Below are 20,230 nucleotides of genomic sequence, written 5' to 3'. Positions count from 1 at the left end.
TATAATAGAGAAGGTGATTGGAGGAAACTTAATGTGTGAGAATTTCTGTATTCAATAAATAAGTGGGACGTACAAATACAAATGTATATAATCTCGGAAAACGTTTTATCCCCTCTCACTCTCCAAAAAATAAAGGGGGGGTTCCAACCCCCGGAACCCCCCCCCCCCCCTCTGGATCCGCCAATGGTTTGTCAGTGTAGATGATATGACACATTTTTTTTTTTACCAGCGTATCGGACGCTAGTGAGCTGTGAGATGTATTAATTGTTATTTACCCCCCCCCCCCCCCACCACCACCACCTTAAGCCACCCATTTCTGTTGAAAATCATGAAAGTCTTTCAGAAAGGTGTGGAAACACACATTTTTCATAGGACATATTTCAGAAGAAACAGACTATAGCAATTTCCTGTTTACTGTCAATTTTATTTATAAAACCGGATCTACCCTTTAACCTTTGAATAGGTAAACCTAAACCACGTGTCTTGAATTTAAATCACAATAACATTAGTAGGGGTGATTATGATTCTTGTTAAAGCAATATGAGCTACAACTTTGATGTCGGAATTTTTTGTTGCAAAATTGCAAATAACAATTTCAATGACAGAAAAAATAATGGTAATAAACTTCTGTTGCGATGGTAGAACTATTTTTAAGCTTCAATTGAATCAAACTTACATTATTGTCGTCCTGTACAATAATGATTTCTGATATAAAACTGTATATTGGATTGTATATAGAAGTCTTTCTTCTGCTTTATTTTAGCCTAATTGATCATCAAGGTGTCAGTTACACACAAATTTATAATAATAACACATTTTAACAGCAAAATAAAATTTTCAACAATGCAGCTCATATTGCTTTAAAGAATAATTTTCAAATATGGCAGGTTCTTGTAAAAACTTAAGATACTGGTACTTAGAAGTATTCAGAACATTTTGAATATTCAACAAACCTTTTAACACGATTAAAAGTTATCAAATAATTAAATCTCCTGCGTTTGCTATCTCAAAAAAATCTACATAAATGAATACAGTACACAGAACTGCATACAGTGAAAACTGTCTAATCCGACACCCTGTGAATTCCGACGTTTAATTTCGTTCCCATTTTACTGTTTTCCATGTTTCTTTGCACTGTGTAATCCGACACCCTGACTATTCCGACACAAATTTTGTCTCCCAGTGCATGTCGGATTAGACAGGTTTCACTGTATTTCCATAATTGTAAAACATGGCTCAAAAGTCTATTGAAACGATACATACAGTGTATCAGGAGCAGAGCAAACTGCGACTTTCAAAAACATCAGAATTGGGATCTGGTGCCATGGAGAACAAAGCATTCCCTGTCCACCGTTCATGTACCCGCTGCGTGCTCCTTTTGATGATCGTACAAACGAAAATAATCTGTTAGTCAATTCAGTGTGTATATATAATGTCCTAACAAATAATATCGGTATGCGAAACGTCAATCAACATTCGTCTCTATGACATATAGTATTTACTGAAAAGGTAATTGTATCGACCATATAAATTGCAAAATGTTGACTTAAAAATGAGACAGTTGATGTTTTTTGTTATCAAATTTGTTGACAACGATTCAGAAAATGTTCTGAAATAGAGATATTCGTGCGTATCGAATGTAACTGAGACTAAATAAACACCATATTCAGGTGAAATGGTATATTGCTATATTAATAAAAAAAAAGAAGTTGAAGCCATCAGGTAAATCATAAAGCTTTGTTTTTAGGTTACCATTCACGTTTCCCTGTGAAATATCTAAAATGAAACAAATGTTACGATATCTTTTATTTTAGGTTCGCTGGAATATATATCAAGTAAACACATGGATGAAAGTAATTATTTTTCATTCATTGACTCACAGCAAATTATCAGAAACCTTTATCATAAAGAGAAAATGAAAATATTACTTCGACAATTTATTTTACAAATTGTGTACATGTAGGCAAAAAGTATACGACATTAAACTGAGACGCAACCTTATTCAGCAAACAAAAACAAAAGAGAACTGAGGAGGTTATATGAACAAGAATGAACACATATATTAGTACTTAATAATTAGAAAAAAAAATACATATCACAATAGATTAAAACTTTGTACATTATATCCTAAAGTATAAAATTGTAACGATAGAATTATGAAAGTAAAAGCTGTGATGGACCGTGCAAACGACGAACCTTGCTCTAGAAAATCTTATATCTAAAGCTTATGAGATAAACGACTCAATAATGGAAATTCTAAATATTGTGTCTGTTTTAAGTTTAAAAAATCTTGCTATAATTAAGAAGAAAAATTATAAAGACCTTTTTTATTTGAGTACTATGAAGTGTATATAAAAAAGTAAAAATATTTTTAATTTCAAATTTAAATGGGGTATGTGTAAAATTTCTTAATGCTTACAAATACATGATATGAACGTCTTTTATCAATAATTTTTTAAATACGCAATTTTCACAACATTAATTGAATTTATGGATTAAATAAACTTTTTTAAAAGTAAATAATTTAAAATGTAACTATATAATATTCATGACGTCAAACGAGCAAATTTACGAGTTTGGACTGTTATGTCAGTCTTTGTACAGTAATATGTTATATCATATGCATTTAATTGTTCTTTCAACATTTTAGCATAACAAACAGTTTGGTTTAATAATTAAATTAGACAAAAATATTTCATAAATATTCATGATTTCGTACATGTATAATTATATAAATAACGTCATTTTGACGCACCCAACAAGATATAATACAACAACTCCAAAACGTATTGCATTTATATATCTTCATCACTGCAAATCAAATTTGCTGACAAAAGTCCATGGATTAGGATATTTGTTACAGCCAGCAATGCTTCAAAATACACAAAGAAAAACTCTTTGCCTTTGTTCCATTGCTATTCAGAGCTTGCGTGTCTATGCCTGAAGTATCTGTTTATGTAAAACCTGCTTGGCATAAAATAAAAGCGCTTCCCATGTGTATGGGAATAGGAAGGACCGAGATTCATTTATTGTATCCAAATCACCAGATGTGGCACTTCTTTTCTGGGTTCATACGACTACCAATCGGGCACTTGTACGCTTCCGAAAAATCATAGGAGTTGGATAGAGGTCCCAGAACCCTAAAAATACATAATGATTTGCTTAACGAAAGAAAAGTATGTTTTTTTGTCTTCAAAAGAAGCAAAATAAAATATACAAGGAAAGGGGGATCAAATGGTTTGGTATTTGAACTGGCAAGTAAACGGAACATATTCTACATGTGGGTTCAAGAACCGATAGCTGCCAAAAAAATGCTTGCAAAAGATTCAGCTGATGTTATTATGATTATTATTGTTATTCATACCAATGCATGAATTCTTCCTTGCTTTAAAATGAATTTTTTAGATCAGTTCATGAAGAAACATTTTCGATATGTTTCTAATATTCTGAAAATTGATGTACTTTGTTGTATGGTGAAAATACAAAAAATATTTCAGGTACTGAGTATCAACATATGAATTTTCCTTGAAATATTCATCAAAATTATGCCTGTTTGCAGATATTATTTGCAAGTAAAATTATTATAAATACTCATTTAAACCATATTTTTGCTCAATGTTTTTTTTAGCAACAACTTGTTTTCTTTCTCATGAAAGAATCAAATCCTGTTGCATAAACAGGTATATGAAAGATATGGAGATAACGAACAGTATTCTATATCAAAGTCCATAAAACAATACAAAGTAGGAGCAGAGCAAACATGGACCTCCTAAACATTAGAGATGGGATCAGGTGCCATGGAGGAGTGGCATCCCCTGCCGACCGGTCACACCCGCTGTGTGCTCCTTGTCATGATCGGGAAATAACGGAAAAATCCGTCGTCAATTCAGTGTGTGAATACTAACAATCAGTATGAAAAACGTCAGTCAGCATTTGACTCATTGATAAATTGTACATGTATTTGCTGACAAAGTCATTGCATCGACCATAGAACTTACGAAATGATGACTTTAAACGAGACTGCTGACATTCTTGTTTCATCAAATTGCTTGTCAGTAATTTACCTCGTTTGAGAAATTGTTCATACGTAGAGCATGCTCTTGCGTATCGAATCAACTGAGATATATAAACTCCGTATGCAGGTGATGAGAGTATATTGCTGCATAAGTAAGTGAAGTTGACGATAGAAAAGTAAAAGTCTTCACGTTTATCATAGAGCTTGGTTCCTAGATTACCATTTATGTCTTTTTCAAGTAAAATATCCAAGTATGAAACAGATGTGTTAGATTACCATTAATGTCTTTTTCAAGTAAAATATCCAAGAATGAAACAGATGTGTCAAAATCTGTGGTATCTTTTATCTCAAGCTCACCAGGATATATCGTATCGACATAGGAATGGAAACAACCATTGTTAATTGACAATACGTCGTCGATATATCTAAATGTCGAGTTGAAGGCCACAGCAAGTGTTTTCGTCTTTTCACGCATAAGATTTTGCACAAATTATGTTTAATATGAATACAAAAAAGGTCTGCTAATAACGGGGTGCAATTGGTATCCATGGAAATTCCAATAGATTGTTGGAAGATTTGGTCTCCAAAAACCACATAGATATTGTCAATCAGAAACTCAAACATCTTTCTGATGTCAACTTCAGAGTATTTGTGTGTGCAATCAGAATGTGTTTTAACAAAATAATTTTGCAAATGACCGATGACCAAGTAAGTAAATTAACGAGTTCCATTTTTATTGAAAAAGCAGCTGTCAATGATATCAAAATGCCTGGACTTTAATTTATCGTGGGGAATGGTTGTGTATAAAGTTAAAAAGTCGTAAGGTTTTAAGCTGTTGATTTTGGTTAAATCCTGTGATTTCAAATTGTCCAAAAGTTCTTTGGAATTTTTGAGTATCCACAATTGCATGAAATGTTTCTCATTGTAACAATTTAAGAAATTGTATCCAATCAGCTTATTCAAAATTGTTAAGGTAAAAGGCCTGATATTATAACACGCCTTCTTTTAAAGCATTTTAAAAATTTGCTTTCTGGTGAAAATGAGCTAATATTTATTCCAAAACAAACTGTCTATAGATTTCAGTTATCTCTAGAAAGAGTCATATTTTAAAGAAATGAAGCACTTCAAGAAAACCGAAGGAGTTATCTATCTTTCAATGACAAGAATGTAATGGGTTATAACTCTTTCAGTGTTACCGGTTTACCTTATTGATCCCGGACTGTGAACTGAAGTCCTTATTTTTTCTAGTGCTTCTTCATCACGCATACTTCCACACCAGATCTTAAATATAAAGCACGGTCCATTAACCATAAAATTCATTACACAATAAAATCTACCCTGAATCTTCTACAGTGCTCAATTGAGGGATTTTACAACATAGGTCTCAGCAGAACCCTCCAATATACTGATATTTATCGTTAAGCTTAGTATTACTATTGTATATTTAGTCTCTTTTGTATAATTAAAGAGAAATATATTATTGTGTAATACAAACTGCTAAATGTTCATTTAATAACACTAGATATCCATATGCTATGAATACGTATACTTTTTCAAACCATTACATTTTTTCGTAAGAAATATAAAATAATGTACAGGTCCCAACTGCATAAGCAATATATTGATGGAATGTATGTTATTTTACGCCTCAGTCGGAAATATATCACTCATATAGAGACGTCAGCATATACCGATGAGGGTCCAAATTTTGACCTTTACTGGGCACTTACGGCCAATGAGCAGTGAGGGATCTTAATCGTGCCAACGTCTACCGTGATACGGGGCCTCGTTTTTCAAAGTCTTAGTCAAAGGACCCGCAACTTTCACTAGAAGTGCCGAGCGCATGGCGAATGAATAGTTGTAGTCCATTTTTTATCGACTTAGGTCAGTCGTGGCCGAGATTCGAACTCAAGACCTTCCGAACAGCAATTTATTCAGTAACTGACTGTTTTAATATTTCAATATTTTGATGAAAACAATTCGAAATATTGAAATGAAGTGATTTGCTTGTCATAGTCACAATAAAATAAACAACCGAAGGCACAAATTAAGAATCGACTTACTTCTATTAGACACATATATTTAATTGCACATGTTTTTGCATAGTTTCAAGCCTCTTAGCTTATATGTATTTGGTCAACTCTTTCTTCAGTTAGTTATTAGACAGTTATGAATAAAATATATGTATAACAATCAAGAATTAAATAATTTTAGAAGAAATTCTTTTTAATTGTTATATTCAACGGAAAAAATTATTAAAAATTTATAAAGTATTGTATTGAGGGTTGATTATATATTGAAGTGATCTTTTTATAAAGGGCTTTTTCGTATACTTAAGTTTACTCTATGGTGTGATGCAATGAAAAATATCAAAAAAGAATAACTGATTTATTTGAAACAACAATAGGCTATGATGTGTAGAAAAAAGCATCAAAGATATTTTTCAAAAAATGCGAGTGAGATCCCAAAGTTTTAAGTCAAAATTTTAAGATAAGTTGGTTCCTCTCCTCTTTCTTTCTTTCTATCATTATCAATAAGTTAAGATTTTTTAAACAAGTAATATCAGAATCAAGTTTTACCTGTGCGTAGTTGAGGAAAAATAACTGTTGGTGAGAGAGACCAATTCCAGGTAGATCTTTCTCAGGTCCATACTTCTCAAACCACTTTTTGTACGCCTTAGTAATAGAGGAGTATGTAAAATGTATTGTTATTTTCTTTTCAAACATAGACTTAAAATTATCTGCTGCATAATTGTGTTTTATAACCTACCCGATAAGCCTGTTTGAGTCCTCCGTTATCAGCAATGTTTTCTCCCTGTGTATTTTTTCCATCAATCTAAAACAATTTAACAATGCAATCTAAAATATATTTTAAACGTTCATACAAAGAGCATAAACCCACGAACAACGGTTATTTTAAAATTAACAGGTAACTGCTAGTATATTGTATTTAATTTCGTTATAAATGCAGATGCACGATGCAAAGCCCCATTTAGTTCTATGAACAGAATGTTCTATGAACAAATTTAAAGCGACTCGTTCTTATCTCACCGAGGATATAGATTTTATGGGATCAAATAAATGATTGATTGATTAATTGTATATTATCTAACGTCCCCCTCGAAAATTTTTCCACTCATATGGAGACGCCACCACTTGCCGGTGGAGAGAATATAAAAAAATGTGTAACTTCACAAAACATTCTCTATACACTGTGTATATACTTTATATTCTTTTTATTTCAGTTCCTCTGACAAACCTGCTAAGATTTAGCAATCTACAAGAAAGGCACTCATGAATATAAATAAATTCTACAGTACTTATTTGACTGTGTGGATGCAGTAATAATGAGCAACATTCACTCAAATGTAAATTGCTTATTCAAAGATCGAAGAGAATTAGTCTTTTAGGCGTCAGACAATATTTTCCGCGCCAGAAAAATAATCTCTTAACTATGCTTCAAAAACAAAAGGTTGTCAAAGAGATTAAAAGATTATAGAAAGTGATAATTTAACATGTTGGACAATTTTCTTGACCTACATTGAGACCTATATGTTCAAATTCAGTTGGTCTATTGAGATCTGTCTGTTCCAGTTTATTTGACCTGTATTGAGACCTATCTATATCAGTTTAGTTGACCTACATTAAGGCCTATAAGTTACAGTTTAGTTGACCTACATTGAAACCTATCTGTTCTAGTTTAGTTGACCTACATTAAGACCTATCTGTTCCAGTTTGTAGTTGGAGTACTGATCAATCATACACTGGGCTCTAGACCTGAAGGCTTCAATTGTATCGTTCTTCCACCATTGCTTTAAGTTTCCCGTCATATCATACTGTCGACCTGGTAATAAAAGTCACACCAATGAATGCTATAGCTTACTCTAATCTTCCAATTTTCAGAGTGATATTGAAATTAACTTATTTCTTTGAGAATATTTAATTGTTATTAAATGAAACTGCAGGTGGTCTGTCTTATATAAAGTATCTATATATTATATATTAAGAATAAGCTTTACTTGCTCATTGTATTTTTATTTATCCTTTTTAAAATGTCAGTTATTTTACCAAACTTATTTAAAGTTTACCTTTATCATCAAATCCATGCGTGATTTCGTGTCCAATTACTACACCAATCCCACCATAGTTTAAAGATCTATTCAGCAGAATAAAAACATTACAGAGGGTATTTAATTACTTTCTTTGTATCTTAATCTTAAGACATTATCCTAACTGAAGAAAATATTTTCATCCACTAAATGTATTTTATATAATTTTTTAAATCTTGACATTCTTTTTTCTTAAAAGATGTCAAAAAAAAAAATAAAAATAAAAAATAAAAAAAATAAAATTTAAGTCAATGTCCCATATTCAGCTCTGCTTACAAAAACTTAATTCTTAAAAAGCATCATTTATGAATAAATTCGAAACTCTTTACAGGAATATGTTTCAGAAGCTATCTGAAAAACAAGAGATGTTTGTAAAACACTTATGCCCCCCTCCCCCCAATTGGAATTTTTTTGCAAGTCCAAGGGGGCACAACTCTATCAAAAATGGCACGATTGTACCCAAAGCAGAACTTGACCTAGATATTCATCTGATTAATCTGTATTTTAAATTTCATCTCAGTATGTGCAACGGTTGCAAAGAAAATGAACGGAAACTGCAAATAATTGAAATTTTTTCAAACTCCAAGGGGCATCACTCTGTCAAAAATGGTGCGATCATACCCACAACAGAACTTGACCTAGATATTCATGTGATATATCTGTATACCAAATTTGATTTCAGTATTTGTAATGGTTGCAAAGAAAATGAGCGGAAACTGCAAATAATTGAAATTTTTTCAAACTCCAAGGGGCATAACTGTGTCAAAAATGGTGCAATCGTACCCAAAAGAGAACTTGGCCTAGATATTCATGTGATATATCTGTATACCAAATTTGAATTCAGTATGTGCAACGGTTGCAAAGAAAATGAGCGGAAACTGCAAATAATTGAAATTTTTTCAAACTCCAAGGGGCATAACTGTGTCAAAAATGGTGCAATCGTACCCAAAACAGAACTTGGCCTAGATATTCATGTGATATATCTGTATACCAAATTTGAATTCAGTATGTGCAACGGTTGCAAAGAAAATGAGCGGAAACTGCAAATAATTGAAATTTTTCCAAGTCCAAGGGGCATAACTCTGTCAAAAATGGTGTGATCGTACCCAAAACAGAACTTGGCCTAGATATTCATGTGATATATCTGTATACCAAATTTGAATTCAGTATGTGCAACGGTTGCAAAGAAAATGAGCGGAAACTGCAAATAATTGAAATTTTTTCAAACTCCAAGGGGCATAACTGTGTCAAAAATGGTGCAATCGTACCCAAAACAGAACTTGGCCTAGATATTCATGTGATATATCTGTATACCAAATTTGAATTCAGTATGTGCAACGGTTGCAAAGAAAATGAGCGGAAACTGCAAATAATTGAAATTTTTCCAAGTCCAAGGGGCATAACTCTGTCAAAAATGGTGTGATCGTACCCAAAACAGAACTTGGCCTAGATATTCATGTGATATATCTGTATACCAAATTTGAATTCAGTATGTGCAACGGTTGCAAAGGAAATGAGCGGAAACTGCAAATAATTGAAATTTTTTCAAACTCCAAGGGGCATAACTGTGTCAAAAATGGTGCAATCGTACCCGAAACAGAACTTGGCCTAGATATTCATGTGATATATCTGTATACCAAATTTGAATTCAGTATGTGCAACGGTTGCAAAGAAAATGAGCGGAAACTGCAAATAATTGAAATTTTTCCAAGTCCAAGGGGCATAACTCTGTCAAAAATGGTGTGATCGTACCCAAAACAGAACTTGGCCTAGATATTCATGTGATATATCTGTATACCAAATTTCATTTCAGTATGGGCAACGGTTATGAAGAAAATGAACGGAAACTGAATGGACCGACAGACCGACGGACCGACAGACCGACAGACCGACAGACAGCAGCAAAGCAATATGCCCTCCCTTCTTCGAAGGGGGGCATAATAAGGGAATTGTAAATAAAGTAAACCATTTTTTTCTGTTTACAAATTCGCGTTATTCGGAAATTTAATGCGCCAAATATGCTTAAATTAAGAAGAAATGGATACCAAAAACCTCTTTGAATAAAAACACTCAACGTACGTCCTATTCAGAAATAGAGATGTATAATACATATAAAAACCAGAGAGTTTCTAGGTTTTGATAATGAAGGCGTTAACTTACTTCGGATACCGATCACTGTAGAACGGAGGCTGTAATATTCCGGCAGGAAAAACTGTGAAAAAAGATCTTATCATCAAAAAGACGAAATATCAAAACTGTTAAGAAACCAATTTGTCAAGGTTCGGACAACTAGGATTGAAGTCAAGAACCTCCAAGAAACTAGAACCTATTCATATTAAAAAGATAATAACATAATTTTTTCTGAATTCGACCTGTGCAGTTTTATTATGTAGTTTGTTTTTAATTGATTGTCACACATTGGTTTACAATAAATAGTGATATTTACCAATGTCGTTTGTGTTAGGATTGTAAAATGCGTTTACTACTGCAGGATCTTGCTCCCATCTGAAATTCAGACATTAAACTTATTGTTGGACATGAGTGTTTATACATAATAAAAATAATGCAACAACAATATGATTAATAACATTGAATTGCATGATTCTTATTTTAGAATCTCCTTAATTATTTTCCTGTATTTAAAGAAGAATTTCAGGTATCGATTGATAATTTCCTTCAGACTCACTGATCTTTATCTACGGGTTTTCGAAGTTTCTTCATCACAGATGCCACTTCATATCTCTTGATATTCATCAGATTAGAAAAATACTCCGGACCTATATTTAACTGTCAATGAAAGGATATCAATTTGATGTATAATTTAAGCTTAATTTGTATGTACGTGTATATTACATTTTGCTTCCTGGGGGTAGTAAGAACAATTAAGGGTTATTTTTCATTTAAAGAATGCTTTTACCAGAAGACTCTTTATGATAGAGAAATTTCCTGTCAAAAATTCTTCTTATCACATTCATGTACAAAACTTAAAGCATTAACTTCAGAAAAATATAGTGATTTTATCAAACAATTGTGTAACATTCTATTTTTCCCTTCAATCATATATAATCAATAAAAATTCTTCAAATGACACATGTAAAAGAAAATCAAACTAGAATTTAATTATAGAAATACTTACATCTCCGTACTTATTGTTCAGTTTTGATTCATTTTTAATGAAATCAGGATAGCCAATTCTTTCATTCATTGCATATGCCTATCAGAAAAAAAGAAATGTTCTTGGCAAAAGTATGCATTTCAATCTATTTATTCAATCCCAGCATGTTCTTAGTTTGTATGGATTTCTGAAATATTCGTAAGAAACATCCATAATACAATCTTAAAACCTGGATTTAAAAGTGTTTACAGTCTTGTCATTTTATAAATATTGCTTTATAATGATATGTACCTTAAATCTCACTATTTAACAAATATTGATGAAATCAGCTTGATATATGTACCTTAACTCTCGCTACTTTACGAGTTGATGCATCCATCCAGTCATTTTCATCCAAAAGTTCATTAAAAGCTTCTCTTAAATTGTGAATCATATTTAGTGCCTATAAAACGAAATTGACTCCTTGCTAAAAGTCATATCACATTCTATGAAGAAAATCATTTTAAAACATGTTTTCCAATTCTCTACTTTGACATGACTGTTAAGTACAAGTACCAGAACATCATTAAAAGATTACAAGATATTGAAACTATAATAACAAACAGCAAGTACTTTAAATAAAATCTTCAAAAATATCACGAACAGCTAATGGCTTTGATTTATTACAATTCCCTTTCCATCAAATACATCCCATTGGCTTATATTTTTACTTCTTTAAAAAGTCTATAATTTTCAGTCACTTACAGCATCTTTACTTTCCTTTTTGAAATTCTCTCGTATAAACATGGCGCCCACTGCCATCCCCATATCGTCATTTGTCAATTCAACACATTTCTGCCATCTTGGTTTATCTCTTGTTATTCCCTGAAATTTAATAAATTTTAACAGACTCTTGTTAATATTATTTTAAGTTTAAAATCCTTAAATAATTTTCAATTACAAAGTTTTGCTATGTGAATTAAAAAAATTATATTCCAAAAATTTTTTTCTCTGTGATTAAGTATGATTTAAAGCAATCAACTGTAATGGCCAAAATACCGGTATATTGTAAGATGAAATCAGTGGTTGGTACCCAAAAAGTCTACAATTTCAAGGGCAATTCAGTGTTTGATAGAAAATGTTGTCATTCACTAATTCAAGATTTCTACTAGCAAATTCTATGGATATCAAAAACAACATAAACTTATAGTTAAGATATCAATTTAAAAAAATACCAGGTACTCACTTGTGATTTAGCTCGAAATTCTCTGCGAACCTTCTGGTAAATTTCTGGTAAGTCGGGTAGGAATTCTAATACTACTCTCCAAACTACATAATTGGCTATAATTCTGTAAATCAAATGTTCCTATTGTGCACTAAGGTTACAGCATAAATTAAGAAGCATATAGCTAATAGTTAATCAAAATACAATAAGTCAAATATACCTTTTGTCGGTGACTTCCAACAACTTAGCCATATCTTTCATATATTCTGGAGCAAATGATACCAGATTTTCTTTGTAGCCCAGTTGATAAGGAATGAACTTTGAAAAGTATTCCAACCATTGAAACTACAAAAAAATATAGGATACTGTACAATTATAAACTGATGTAGGTTTTCAATCAATAAATAGGTCTCCCAGAGAATGTGACCAATCAACAGGGGATGCTTACTTCTCAGTGGTACCTGACCCCTACTCTTAAATTTGTAGAGTTTTATGCCCCCTTCACATTTTGTGTTTGTTTTTAACTTTTTAAAGATTAACCACTCTTCATTTCTTCACTTTTTACATTAAAGGCTGAAATGCTATTAAAATATATAAGTCGTAATATTATACAGAAAATATCAACTTCAAATCTGTGTCCATGCACCTTTAAAACATACAAACACACAATCCAAACCGAACATTCGATTAAAAGTAGCAAATGTACAATGAACCATGAATTACGGCTCAGTGTAGTTATCTACCTCGCTGAACCCGGTACATAATCTTAGAGACAATCCAAAACAATCGAGTGCTAGTAGAGTCCACCCAACCCAAAACAGAATTTGCCTTTTTCATATCTTCTGTTAAGCCATTGACTAGATTTCAAACTTAATTTTACTTCGGATTGCTCCGTCTTTCTGATCAAAAAATAAAATGTTTCACAGTGGGTGTGACCAGTCGACAGTAGATTCTTACTCCTCGTAGCCACCTCATCCTACCTCTGGATTTTGTAGGGGTCCCAGATTTATGACTCCTCACAAAGTTCGTTATCTTGACGTTTATCATTAATTAATGACTCAACTCTTATAGAGAAGGAAAATAAGCATTGCTAGTATAGCGCTCTTATGTAGATGTACACTGAATATTAAATTTAAAGATTTTTACCTTATTTAGCATTAAGTTCATGTAATTTGTTTTTTGTTTTTTTTTCATTTTTCACAAAATATAAAGATATCAAACAATATTGATTCTCCCTAAGTTGAATACATCGTTGATTTGTTAGATAAAGTTTTTATTCTCTCATTATCGTTTTAGAATCATTTCTCATAACTGTCAACAATACAAATACCGTGATAACATTAATGTTGTTTTTTCTATGTATAATGATAGCATTCGATTAATTATGACAAAATAATATAGCCAATGTGTTTAAAATGATATCCAAGTGAGATTAATACTGAATTGATATCAACGGAAAAAACAGCAGTATGTCAGTCCTATGATTAATGGCCCTGCATGTAATAACATTTTCTAGTATCTCTGCTAGATTAGTTATTATCGACAGTAGCACAATCACTTCGCGTAACAAAGAAATACATAACATGATAGTTAAACTATTAGTACTTGACAAATGCATTAAGCATCTGCCTGACTTTAAGCTTACATTGGGTACATCTTTGGCGAGGTCTCCAATCGACATTTTGTTATAGATAGCTCCAGTATCGTGTCTCTCCGAAGATGGCTTTGTTATCTGAAATACAACATGAAAAATATATATATATATTCTTTCTGTTACGTAAGATCATTTCTTTAGAAAATGGTATTTACCAGTGTTTAACCTCTTCCGAAAAAAAAAATCATAACATTTAAACATCAATGCAAACCTATCAACGTTTATGGAATTTGAAAGTATCAATAAAATAAATGATTGTTGACAGGGATGAGAAAACTCTGGAAAGAACTTTTTTTAATCAGGTCTTGGGGGTTTTAGTTTAAAAAAAAATTTGAGCCCATTTTTAGAAACTGTGAAATCATTAAATTTCGTGGGAGGTTACTTTTGATTGTTTTCGAGGTAGGAAGAGACACGCAAATTTAAATGTCCACCACGAAATTTAATTTTTTTTTTTATACATACCTATATCAATACTCAACAATTCTTTATTCACAAAATAAAAACCCAGCGCAACAGTATTTTTTCATCAAACCACGAAAATAGGTAAATTTACAGCAGTCGGTCGGGGGAGGACACTTTTTATGAAGATGCCCTTAGTTATTAAACTTTAAAATACTGATCCTTGTTCAAGGTTGCAATTTGATATTAAATACTACTTTATTTACTATGTACTAAACTAAAGATAATTGATTTTGCTTAAATCTTCAATGTCTTTTGAATCTCCATTTCAATGTCAAAATGGACTTTTTTTGATATCATTTCAGTGAAGTCATTTTTCAATTATTGCATCAAACCTTAGAATCTTTTTTTTGGAATAAATTTCTCCTTTAATGTAATTTTTTCTTACATTAGCAATTTTGGTTTCAAACTGGAACACTTCTCTCATTTCCCTCTCTGCATCAGATCGAGTTGCCCCCAACAATACAGCAGTATCCGTCATGTATTGGAGATAGGCCTGGATATAATCAGATCCCGGGTCATGGAGGAAGTACTCACGACTGGGCATCCCAAAGTCGGGCTGATCTATCTACACCAAAAATATCAGAATCATTTAATTGTTATTGAAAGCAAATACCACGATAATATTGTAGCAAGTTGATACAATACATTCTGATTTTAAACACAAGTACACTGAAGTTGATGATAAGGAGATGCTTGAGTTTAATTTTAAAGATACCACAGAGTCTGTCATATCTTTTCATATTTGGATATTTTACTAGAAAAAAAAACGTTAATGGCAATCTAACAATCAAGCTTTATGATTAACGTGACGGCTTTAACTTTTCAATCGTCAACTTCCCGTATTTAGTCAGCAATATACCTTCATTATCTGCATCTTACAGTCGTTTCTATATACCCTACGTATTGACAAAGAAGTTAATGAAACAAGAACATCAGAAATCTCGTTTCGTGCTCAAAAGTCTATTAAAGGATTAAAATCAGGAGCAGAACAAACACAGACCTCTGAGGCATCAGAGGCGGGATCAGGTGCCATGGAGGCGTGAGCATCCCCTGCCAACCGGTCACATCCGCCCGATGTTCATTGTCATGATCGGGAAATAACGGAAAAATTCGTCGACAAGTCAGTGTGTAAACAATGGTCTGACAATAAGTATGAAAAACGTCAAACATCATTTGACTAAATGATAGACTGTTTTTGCTGGCAAGGTCATGTATCGATCATAGAACTTACGAAATGATGACTTGAAACAAGACTGATAATAATCTTGTTTCGACAACTAGTTTGTCAATAACCTATTTCGTTTTGAAAATATTTCATACGTTGAGCATATGCTCTTGAATATCGAATCAGCCGAGAGATATAATCCCTGCAGGTGGTAAAGGTAAATTAGTCAAGGAAGGATGCTTTCTTCTCATGGTCACCTGATCTCGCCTATGGTATTTCTAGAGGTCAGTGCTTTTAAACTGTTCCTGACTCATACTCTTTACTTGATATTTATGAGATTGATCACCGATATCTTAATTCACCTTATAAATAAGAAATTGTAACTAGAGAGATGATGTATTCGTTAAGTTGTTTACCTTGTTTGCCGTAATATAGATGCTTAGTTTGTTTTAACATATCCCAAAATTTGGACAAATTCATCTTAATTTTGCAAAGATTTACCACAAAGATAAATCAACTTAAAGATGTGAAATCATTCTTCGAAAAAGTTTATTTATATGTTTGTAAAATATTCAGTGCCCTTGATATATAAATAGCTGAGATAATAAGATTATATTATTGTTAAACTATTTGAAAAAAAAAATATAATTAAATTCTCTTTTATCAAAACATTTCTAGATAGTAATTAACATATGTTTCAAAGAAAACTTTAAATGAACCCTCTATTTCATTTTACTTCGCTTTTTTCTAATAGAGTTGTTATCTAACAGTGCATTACTTTCGTGAAATCAAAACAATACGTCAGTATATAGAATATAAAGCTGACTCGTAATGGGTGGCAAGTAAAAGTGCGCTTATGACATCCTTAGTTACCGTGTCATATATCGTAAACAGATATAAGTTTCTTAGACCTAAATAATCTACTAAAATAACTATATCTACAGTGTTTACGATGCACCGTCTTACTCCTACAGCTGTCGCTCTAGCATGATTTATATATTTTTTGGATGATTTATTTAAAAATATATATCAGATTCCTATTTCAAGTTTGTTCCATTTAAAAAAAAGAACTGTAATTATAAAAAGCTGTCAGAAAAGGTGACAACCTGTATTATATTAGACGTTGAATTTTTGTCGTCGGCCGCCACAGAACAAAACAAGATGATATTGCTGGTAAAATTAGCTCTCACTAGACCCAAAACGTCCTCTATGATAAAGTTATCTCCTTTCCAGCTCTTCTCGACGACTGGCCAACCCCCCAGTAGTGAAATCACACGACGTAATGGCGCATCACCAACTGCCTCAATTCTACCTGTAATCAAATTACATTTTCAAATAATGGAATTTTTAGCAAAGAACCATCTATATACGATAACTGTGTCAAAGGGGTTTTACAGTAGAAACAACTAAATGTAAATTTTACTTTACATTTGTGACTTATTTTAAAATTTGCTGATTGTGTAGCGTTATTTTTCAAACCCAACAGCATGTATTATATATTTTATGACGTCACACAGAGATTTCACCATCCAAACGCTTCAGTTCCCGTAATGTATTTAAAGTTATAAAAACAGCTGCTTTCAGTAGTGTTATATCACAAAAACATCAAAACAAAAAATGAATCTTATTGTGTTTTTTCAGTAGAAACAACTAAATGTAAATTTTACTAATTTGACTATTTTAGATGCTGAAGTTTGGTTAAAGAATGTGTCTAGAATAAGGGACTGAAAGGTAGTTGATTGACCAATGCTAGAAAGTAGAAAAATTCTCCTCCAAAGTGCGCAGAAAATCTTGTAAGTTGCATCTTACTTGCATTGCGGGATCCGTAGCATTAAGATCATAGACTAATACATAAAACCATAACGATACAGTTTTTTAGCTAAATCATGTCTTGGAATCTTTAATTTAATGCTGGCGGAAATACTATATTATAATCTATTTAAACAATATTCTGTTTCGATGCCAATGATCATACATTCGTCTATTCTCATAAAGTATTCAAACATTTTTTTGTTTTATATTCATAATCTCTTAGGTATGAATCGAAAATCAAATAAGATTGCAAAGCAGTTTTTAAAAAGCCGTCATAGAAAAAATTTTCTAGCAAAAATAATATCTGCATTTTGTTTATTGATACAATGTCAAGGAGCTTTCCTACTTTTCATAATACTCTTTCTAGAAGAAATCATAATAACGCAGTTAAATTCTTCTCACTTTGAAACTTTTTATAACCATATCAATGTATGCATAATGTATGGTGTTCCCTCTTTAATAATAACCCTCATAAATAATCTGCCAATAACATTTTCTGGTAACGTGTTAAAATTCTCATAATTGAATTCAGCATATTGCACTTTATCGTATTAATATTGATCCTGAATACATGGCCCCCTTCTGATAAAGCACACATAAACGTTTAACGATAGCGCTATGATACCATCATTATAGATTCTATGGGCCTTCCTAATCCAACTAATTTCTTTGACGAAGCTCATCAGGAAGCTTCCATCGTTTTCTGTACAGGATTAAGACTGATTTATCTCCCACCAAGATTAACATTCTATTAATTTAAAAAATGTTGAAGTGGAATAGAAAAAAAATAATTGAGGACTGAGATACAAAGTGAGTACATTTTGCAAGACACGACAGATGAACCCGTAACCTAATGACGGTGTCTTTGAAGGTTTCTTGGCTACAAAATATTCTGCTAATGACAGTCTTAAATGGAAATGACAGGGAAACAAGCCATGTATCAGAAGCAAGGACTTGAAGAAGGAAAAAATCCAGTTTACATAATGTATTGAAGAATACGTATTACACTCTTTAAATTATATGAAAGTTGATGTCTTCTTTTGAACGACTCTGTTCTTATTCGTTAAGATAAAACTTACTTGTGTTTACACATGATCTGTATAACTTCTTGGCCTTTGATGTTGCTATGCTATCATAACTCTGTTCTCTTTCTTCTAATAGGCCTGAACAAAGAAAAAAAAGCAACATAACGACGTTTTGAACTTCATATTTTCATTTAGTGTTTTTTTTTCTAAGAAAATCTCAATTCATACATTTTTTCAAATTAAATTCACTCATTTAAATAAAAGAAACTTCTAAATAAATTTTCATACCTCCTCTTTGCAATAAGGGAAAATGCTGATAATAAATAAATTTGATAATTATAAGTTTTGTAATAATTTATATATATGTAGGCTTCCTTACTTCTGAGTTTAATTTGCAAGTCATCATGAAGTTTCTCAAATGTATTGAAGCTTGGTCTGTCGTCAGGAATGATGTGTTTTTTGTTCCAGTTGCCACAGGCATACTGATAGAAGTCTTGACAGGGGTCTACGGATGGGTCTATAGACTCCAGGAGCTGGGAAGCTAATGGCATAACAGAACCATAGATGTCAGTACTTAGTGCTCTATTACCAGTAATCAAAGGATAAAAAACCACAGTTATGTCTACATGTTTTTAAGTTGACAATGATAATTAAAAAACAATGTCAAGGGAATATTTGACTAACTAGGCCATGATCAAAGAGAAAAACATCAATTTGGAGTGGTTGTTGTAGAAAAATGATTTTGCTAAGTATATTGCCAAAGGATACCTGGATAATGGTCTTCACGATCAGGAGGTAGGGCCACCGAATTATTAGAGAACTATTATCAATTAAGACTTGATTTTTTTTTAAATGTCCGATTAAAAGGTTGTTGGAAGCAAATTATCGTTACCCTTCAGCTGTGTAGTAAAGAACTTATGGAATAAAACGTCTGGTTCAGAGTCTTGTAAAAAAAGACAAGGACATCTCTGGACTCCAAGGGTGTGTCCTTGAAAAATAAATTAACGTCAATCTGATCTAGATAATCCTAAAACATTTACTGCCAATCAAGTTGGATTTATTTTTTATCAAAATGAATTTCTTCAAACGTTGCCCTTGGATAAGAATAAAAATGTTTGTTGTTGATAATCAGATCGCGTTTTATATGACAGTGAATGATGCTACAAAAATGTCAACTATCGAATGAAAAAAATTAAACATTCAAAATATTTTTTTTAAATTTCTTTCACCTTTGTTCTGTTTGGGAGCATCCTTTCTAAATTTTGGTAGATAAACAAATAAATATGCAATTAAGAGAGTTATTAAAAATACATAGAATTTTCTCATATTTGTTTAATTATTAAGATATAATGATGAAAATTATGTAGATATATTCTAACAATAAATTAAAAAAATAAATTTTAAAAGTTTTTTTTATTTGGTAAAAATGAAAAACAACTTATTTAAAATTTAAGATTAGAAAGGCTGTTATAGTGTCTGTAGCTTTGATAAGTAGCGCTAAAATGGTAATATTTAAGTGCTCAAATTTAGCATTCTTAATTTCTTATATAATTAAAGATGCTTAATTGTAATGATTTACAAATTATACATTGCTTCGTTTAAAAGACATCAATATCTAAAGACAAGAAAACTTAATTTAAAGAAGGGGAAATACCAGATGGTAGCAGCAA

The 20,230-nt window shown here is 31.8% G+C and overlaps 1 protein-coding gene across 1 annotated transcript in view; it reads right to left on the bottom strand.

The window, feature by feature from the left end:
• Positions 1-1,922: 1,922 nt before the first annotated feature.
• The window catches only part of LOC134242953 (neprilysin-1-like), a 30,481-nt gene continuing 12,173 nt past the window's right edge, over positions 1,923-20,230 (bottom strand). Inside the window, exons 3-21 of the mRNA XM_062725163.1 lie at positions 18,940-19,101; positions 18,615-18,698; positions 16,830-17,035; positions 14,944-15,123; positions 14,088-14,174; positions 12,663-12,787; positions 12,464-12,566; positions 11,983-12,102; positions 11,582-11,680; positions 11,260-11,337; positions 10,810-10,910; positions 10,570-10,628; positions 10,284-10,335; positions 8,103-8,170; positions 7,728-7,858; positions 6,785-6,850; positions 6,595-6,690; positions 5,220-5,296; positions 1,923-3,140 (exon numbers count right to left, since the gene is read on the bottom strand). Of these exons, the coding sequence (XP_062581147.1) occupies positions 3,041-3,140; positions 5,220-5,296; positions 6,595-6,690; positions 6,785-6,850; positions 7,728-7,858; positions 8,103-8,170; positions 10,284-10,335; positions 10,570-10,628; positions 10,810-10,910; positions 11,260-11,337; positions 11,582-11,680; positions 11,983-12,102; positions 12,464-12,566; positions 12,663-12,787; positions 14,088-14,174; positions 14,944-15,123; positions 16,830-17,035; positions 18,615-18,698; positions 18,940-19,101 (1,994 nt within the window). The 3' untranslated portion in view covers positions 1,923-3,040. The remainder of the gene's footprint in view (positions 3,141-5,219; positions 5,297-6,594; positions 6,691-6,784; positions 6,851-7,727; positions 7,859-8,102; positions 8,171-10,283; positions 10,336-10,569; positions 10,629-10,809; positions 10,911-11,259; positions 11,338-11,581; positions 11,681-11,982; positions 12,103-12,463; positions 12,567-12,662; positions 12,788-14,087; positions 14,175-14,943; positions 15,124-16,829; positions 17,036-18,614; positions 18,699-18,939; positions 19,102-20,230) is intronic.

The sequence above is a fragment of the Saccostrea cucullata genome, unplaced genomic scaffold (genome assembly GCF_032062105.1).
Source record: "Saccostrea cucullata isolate Sc308-1 unplaced genomic scaffold, CSIRO_AGI_Scuc_v1 ctg128, whole genome shotgun sequence".
NCBI classification, from domain to species: Eukaryota; Metazoa; Mollusca; class Bivalvia; order Ostreida; family Ostreidae; genus Saccostrea; species Saccostrea cuccullata.
Note: the sequence above shows the minus strand (reverse complement) of the source record. Positions and strands in the feature narration are given on the sequence as shown.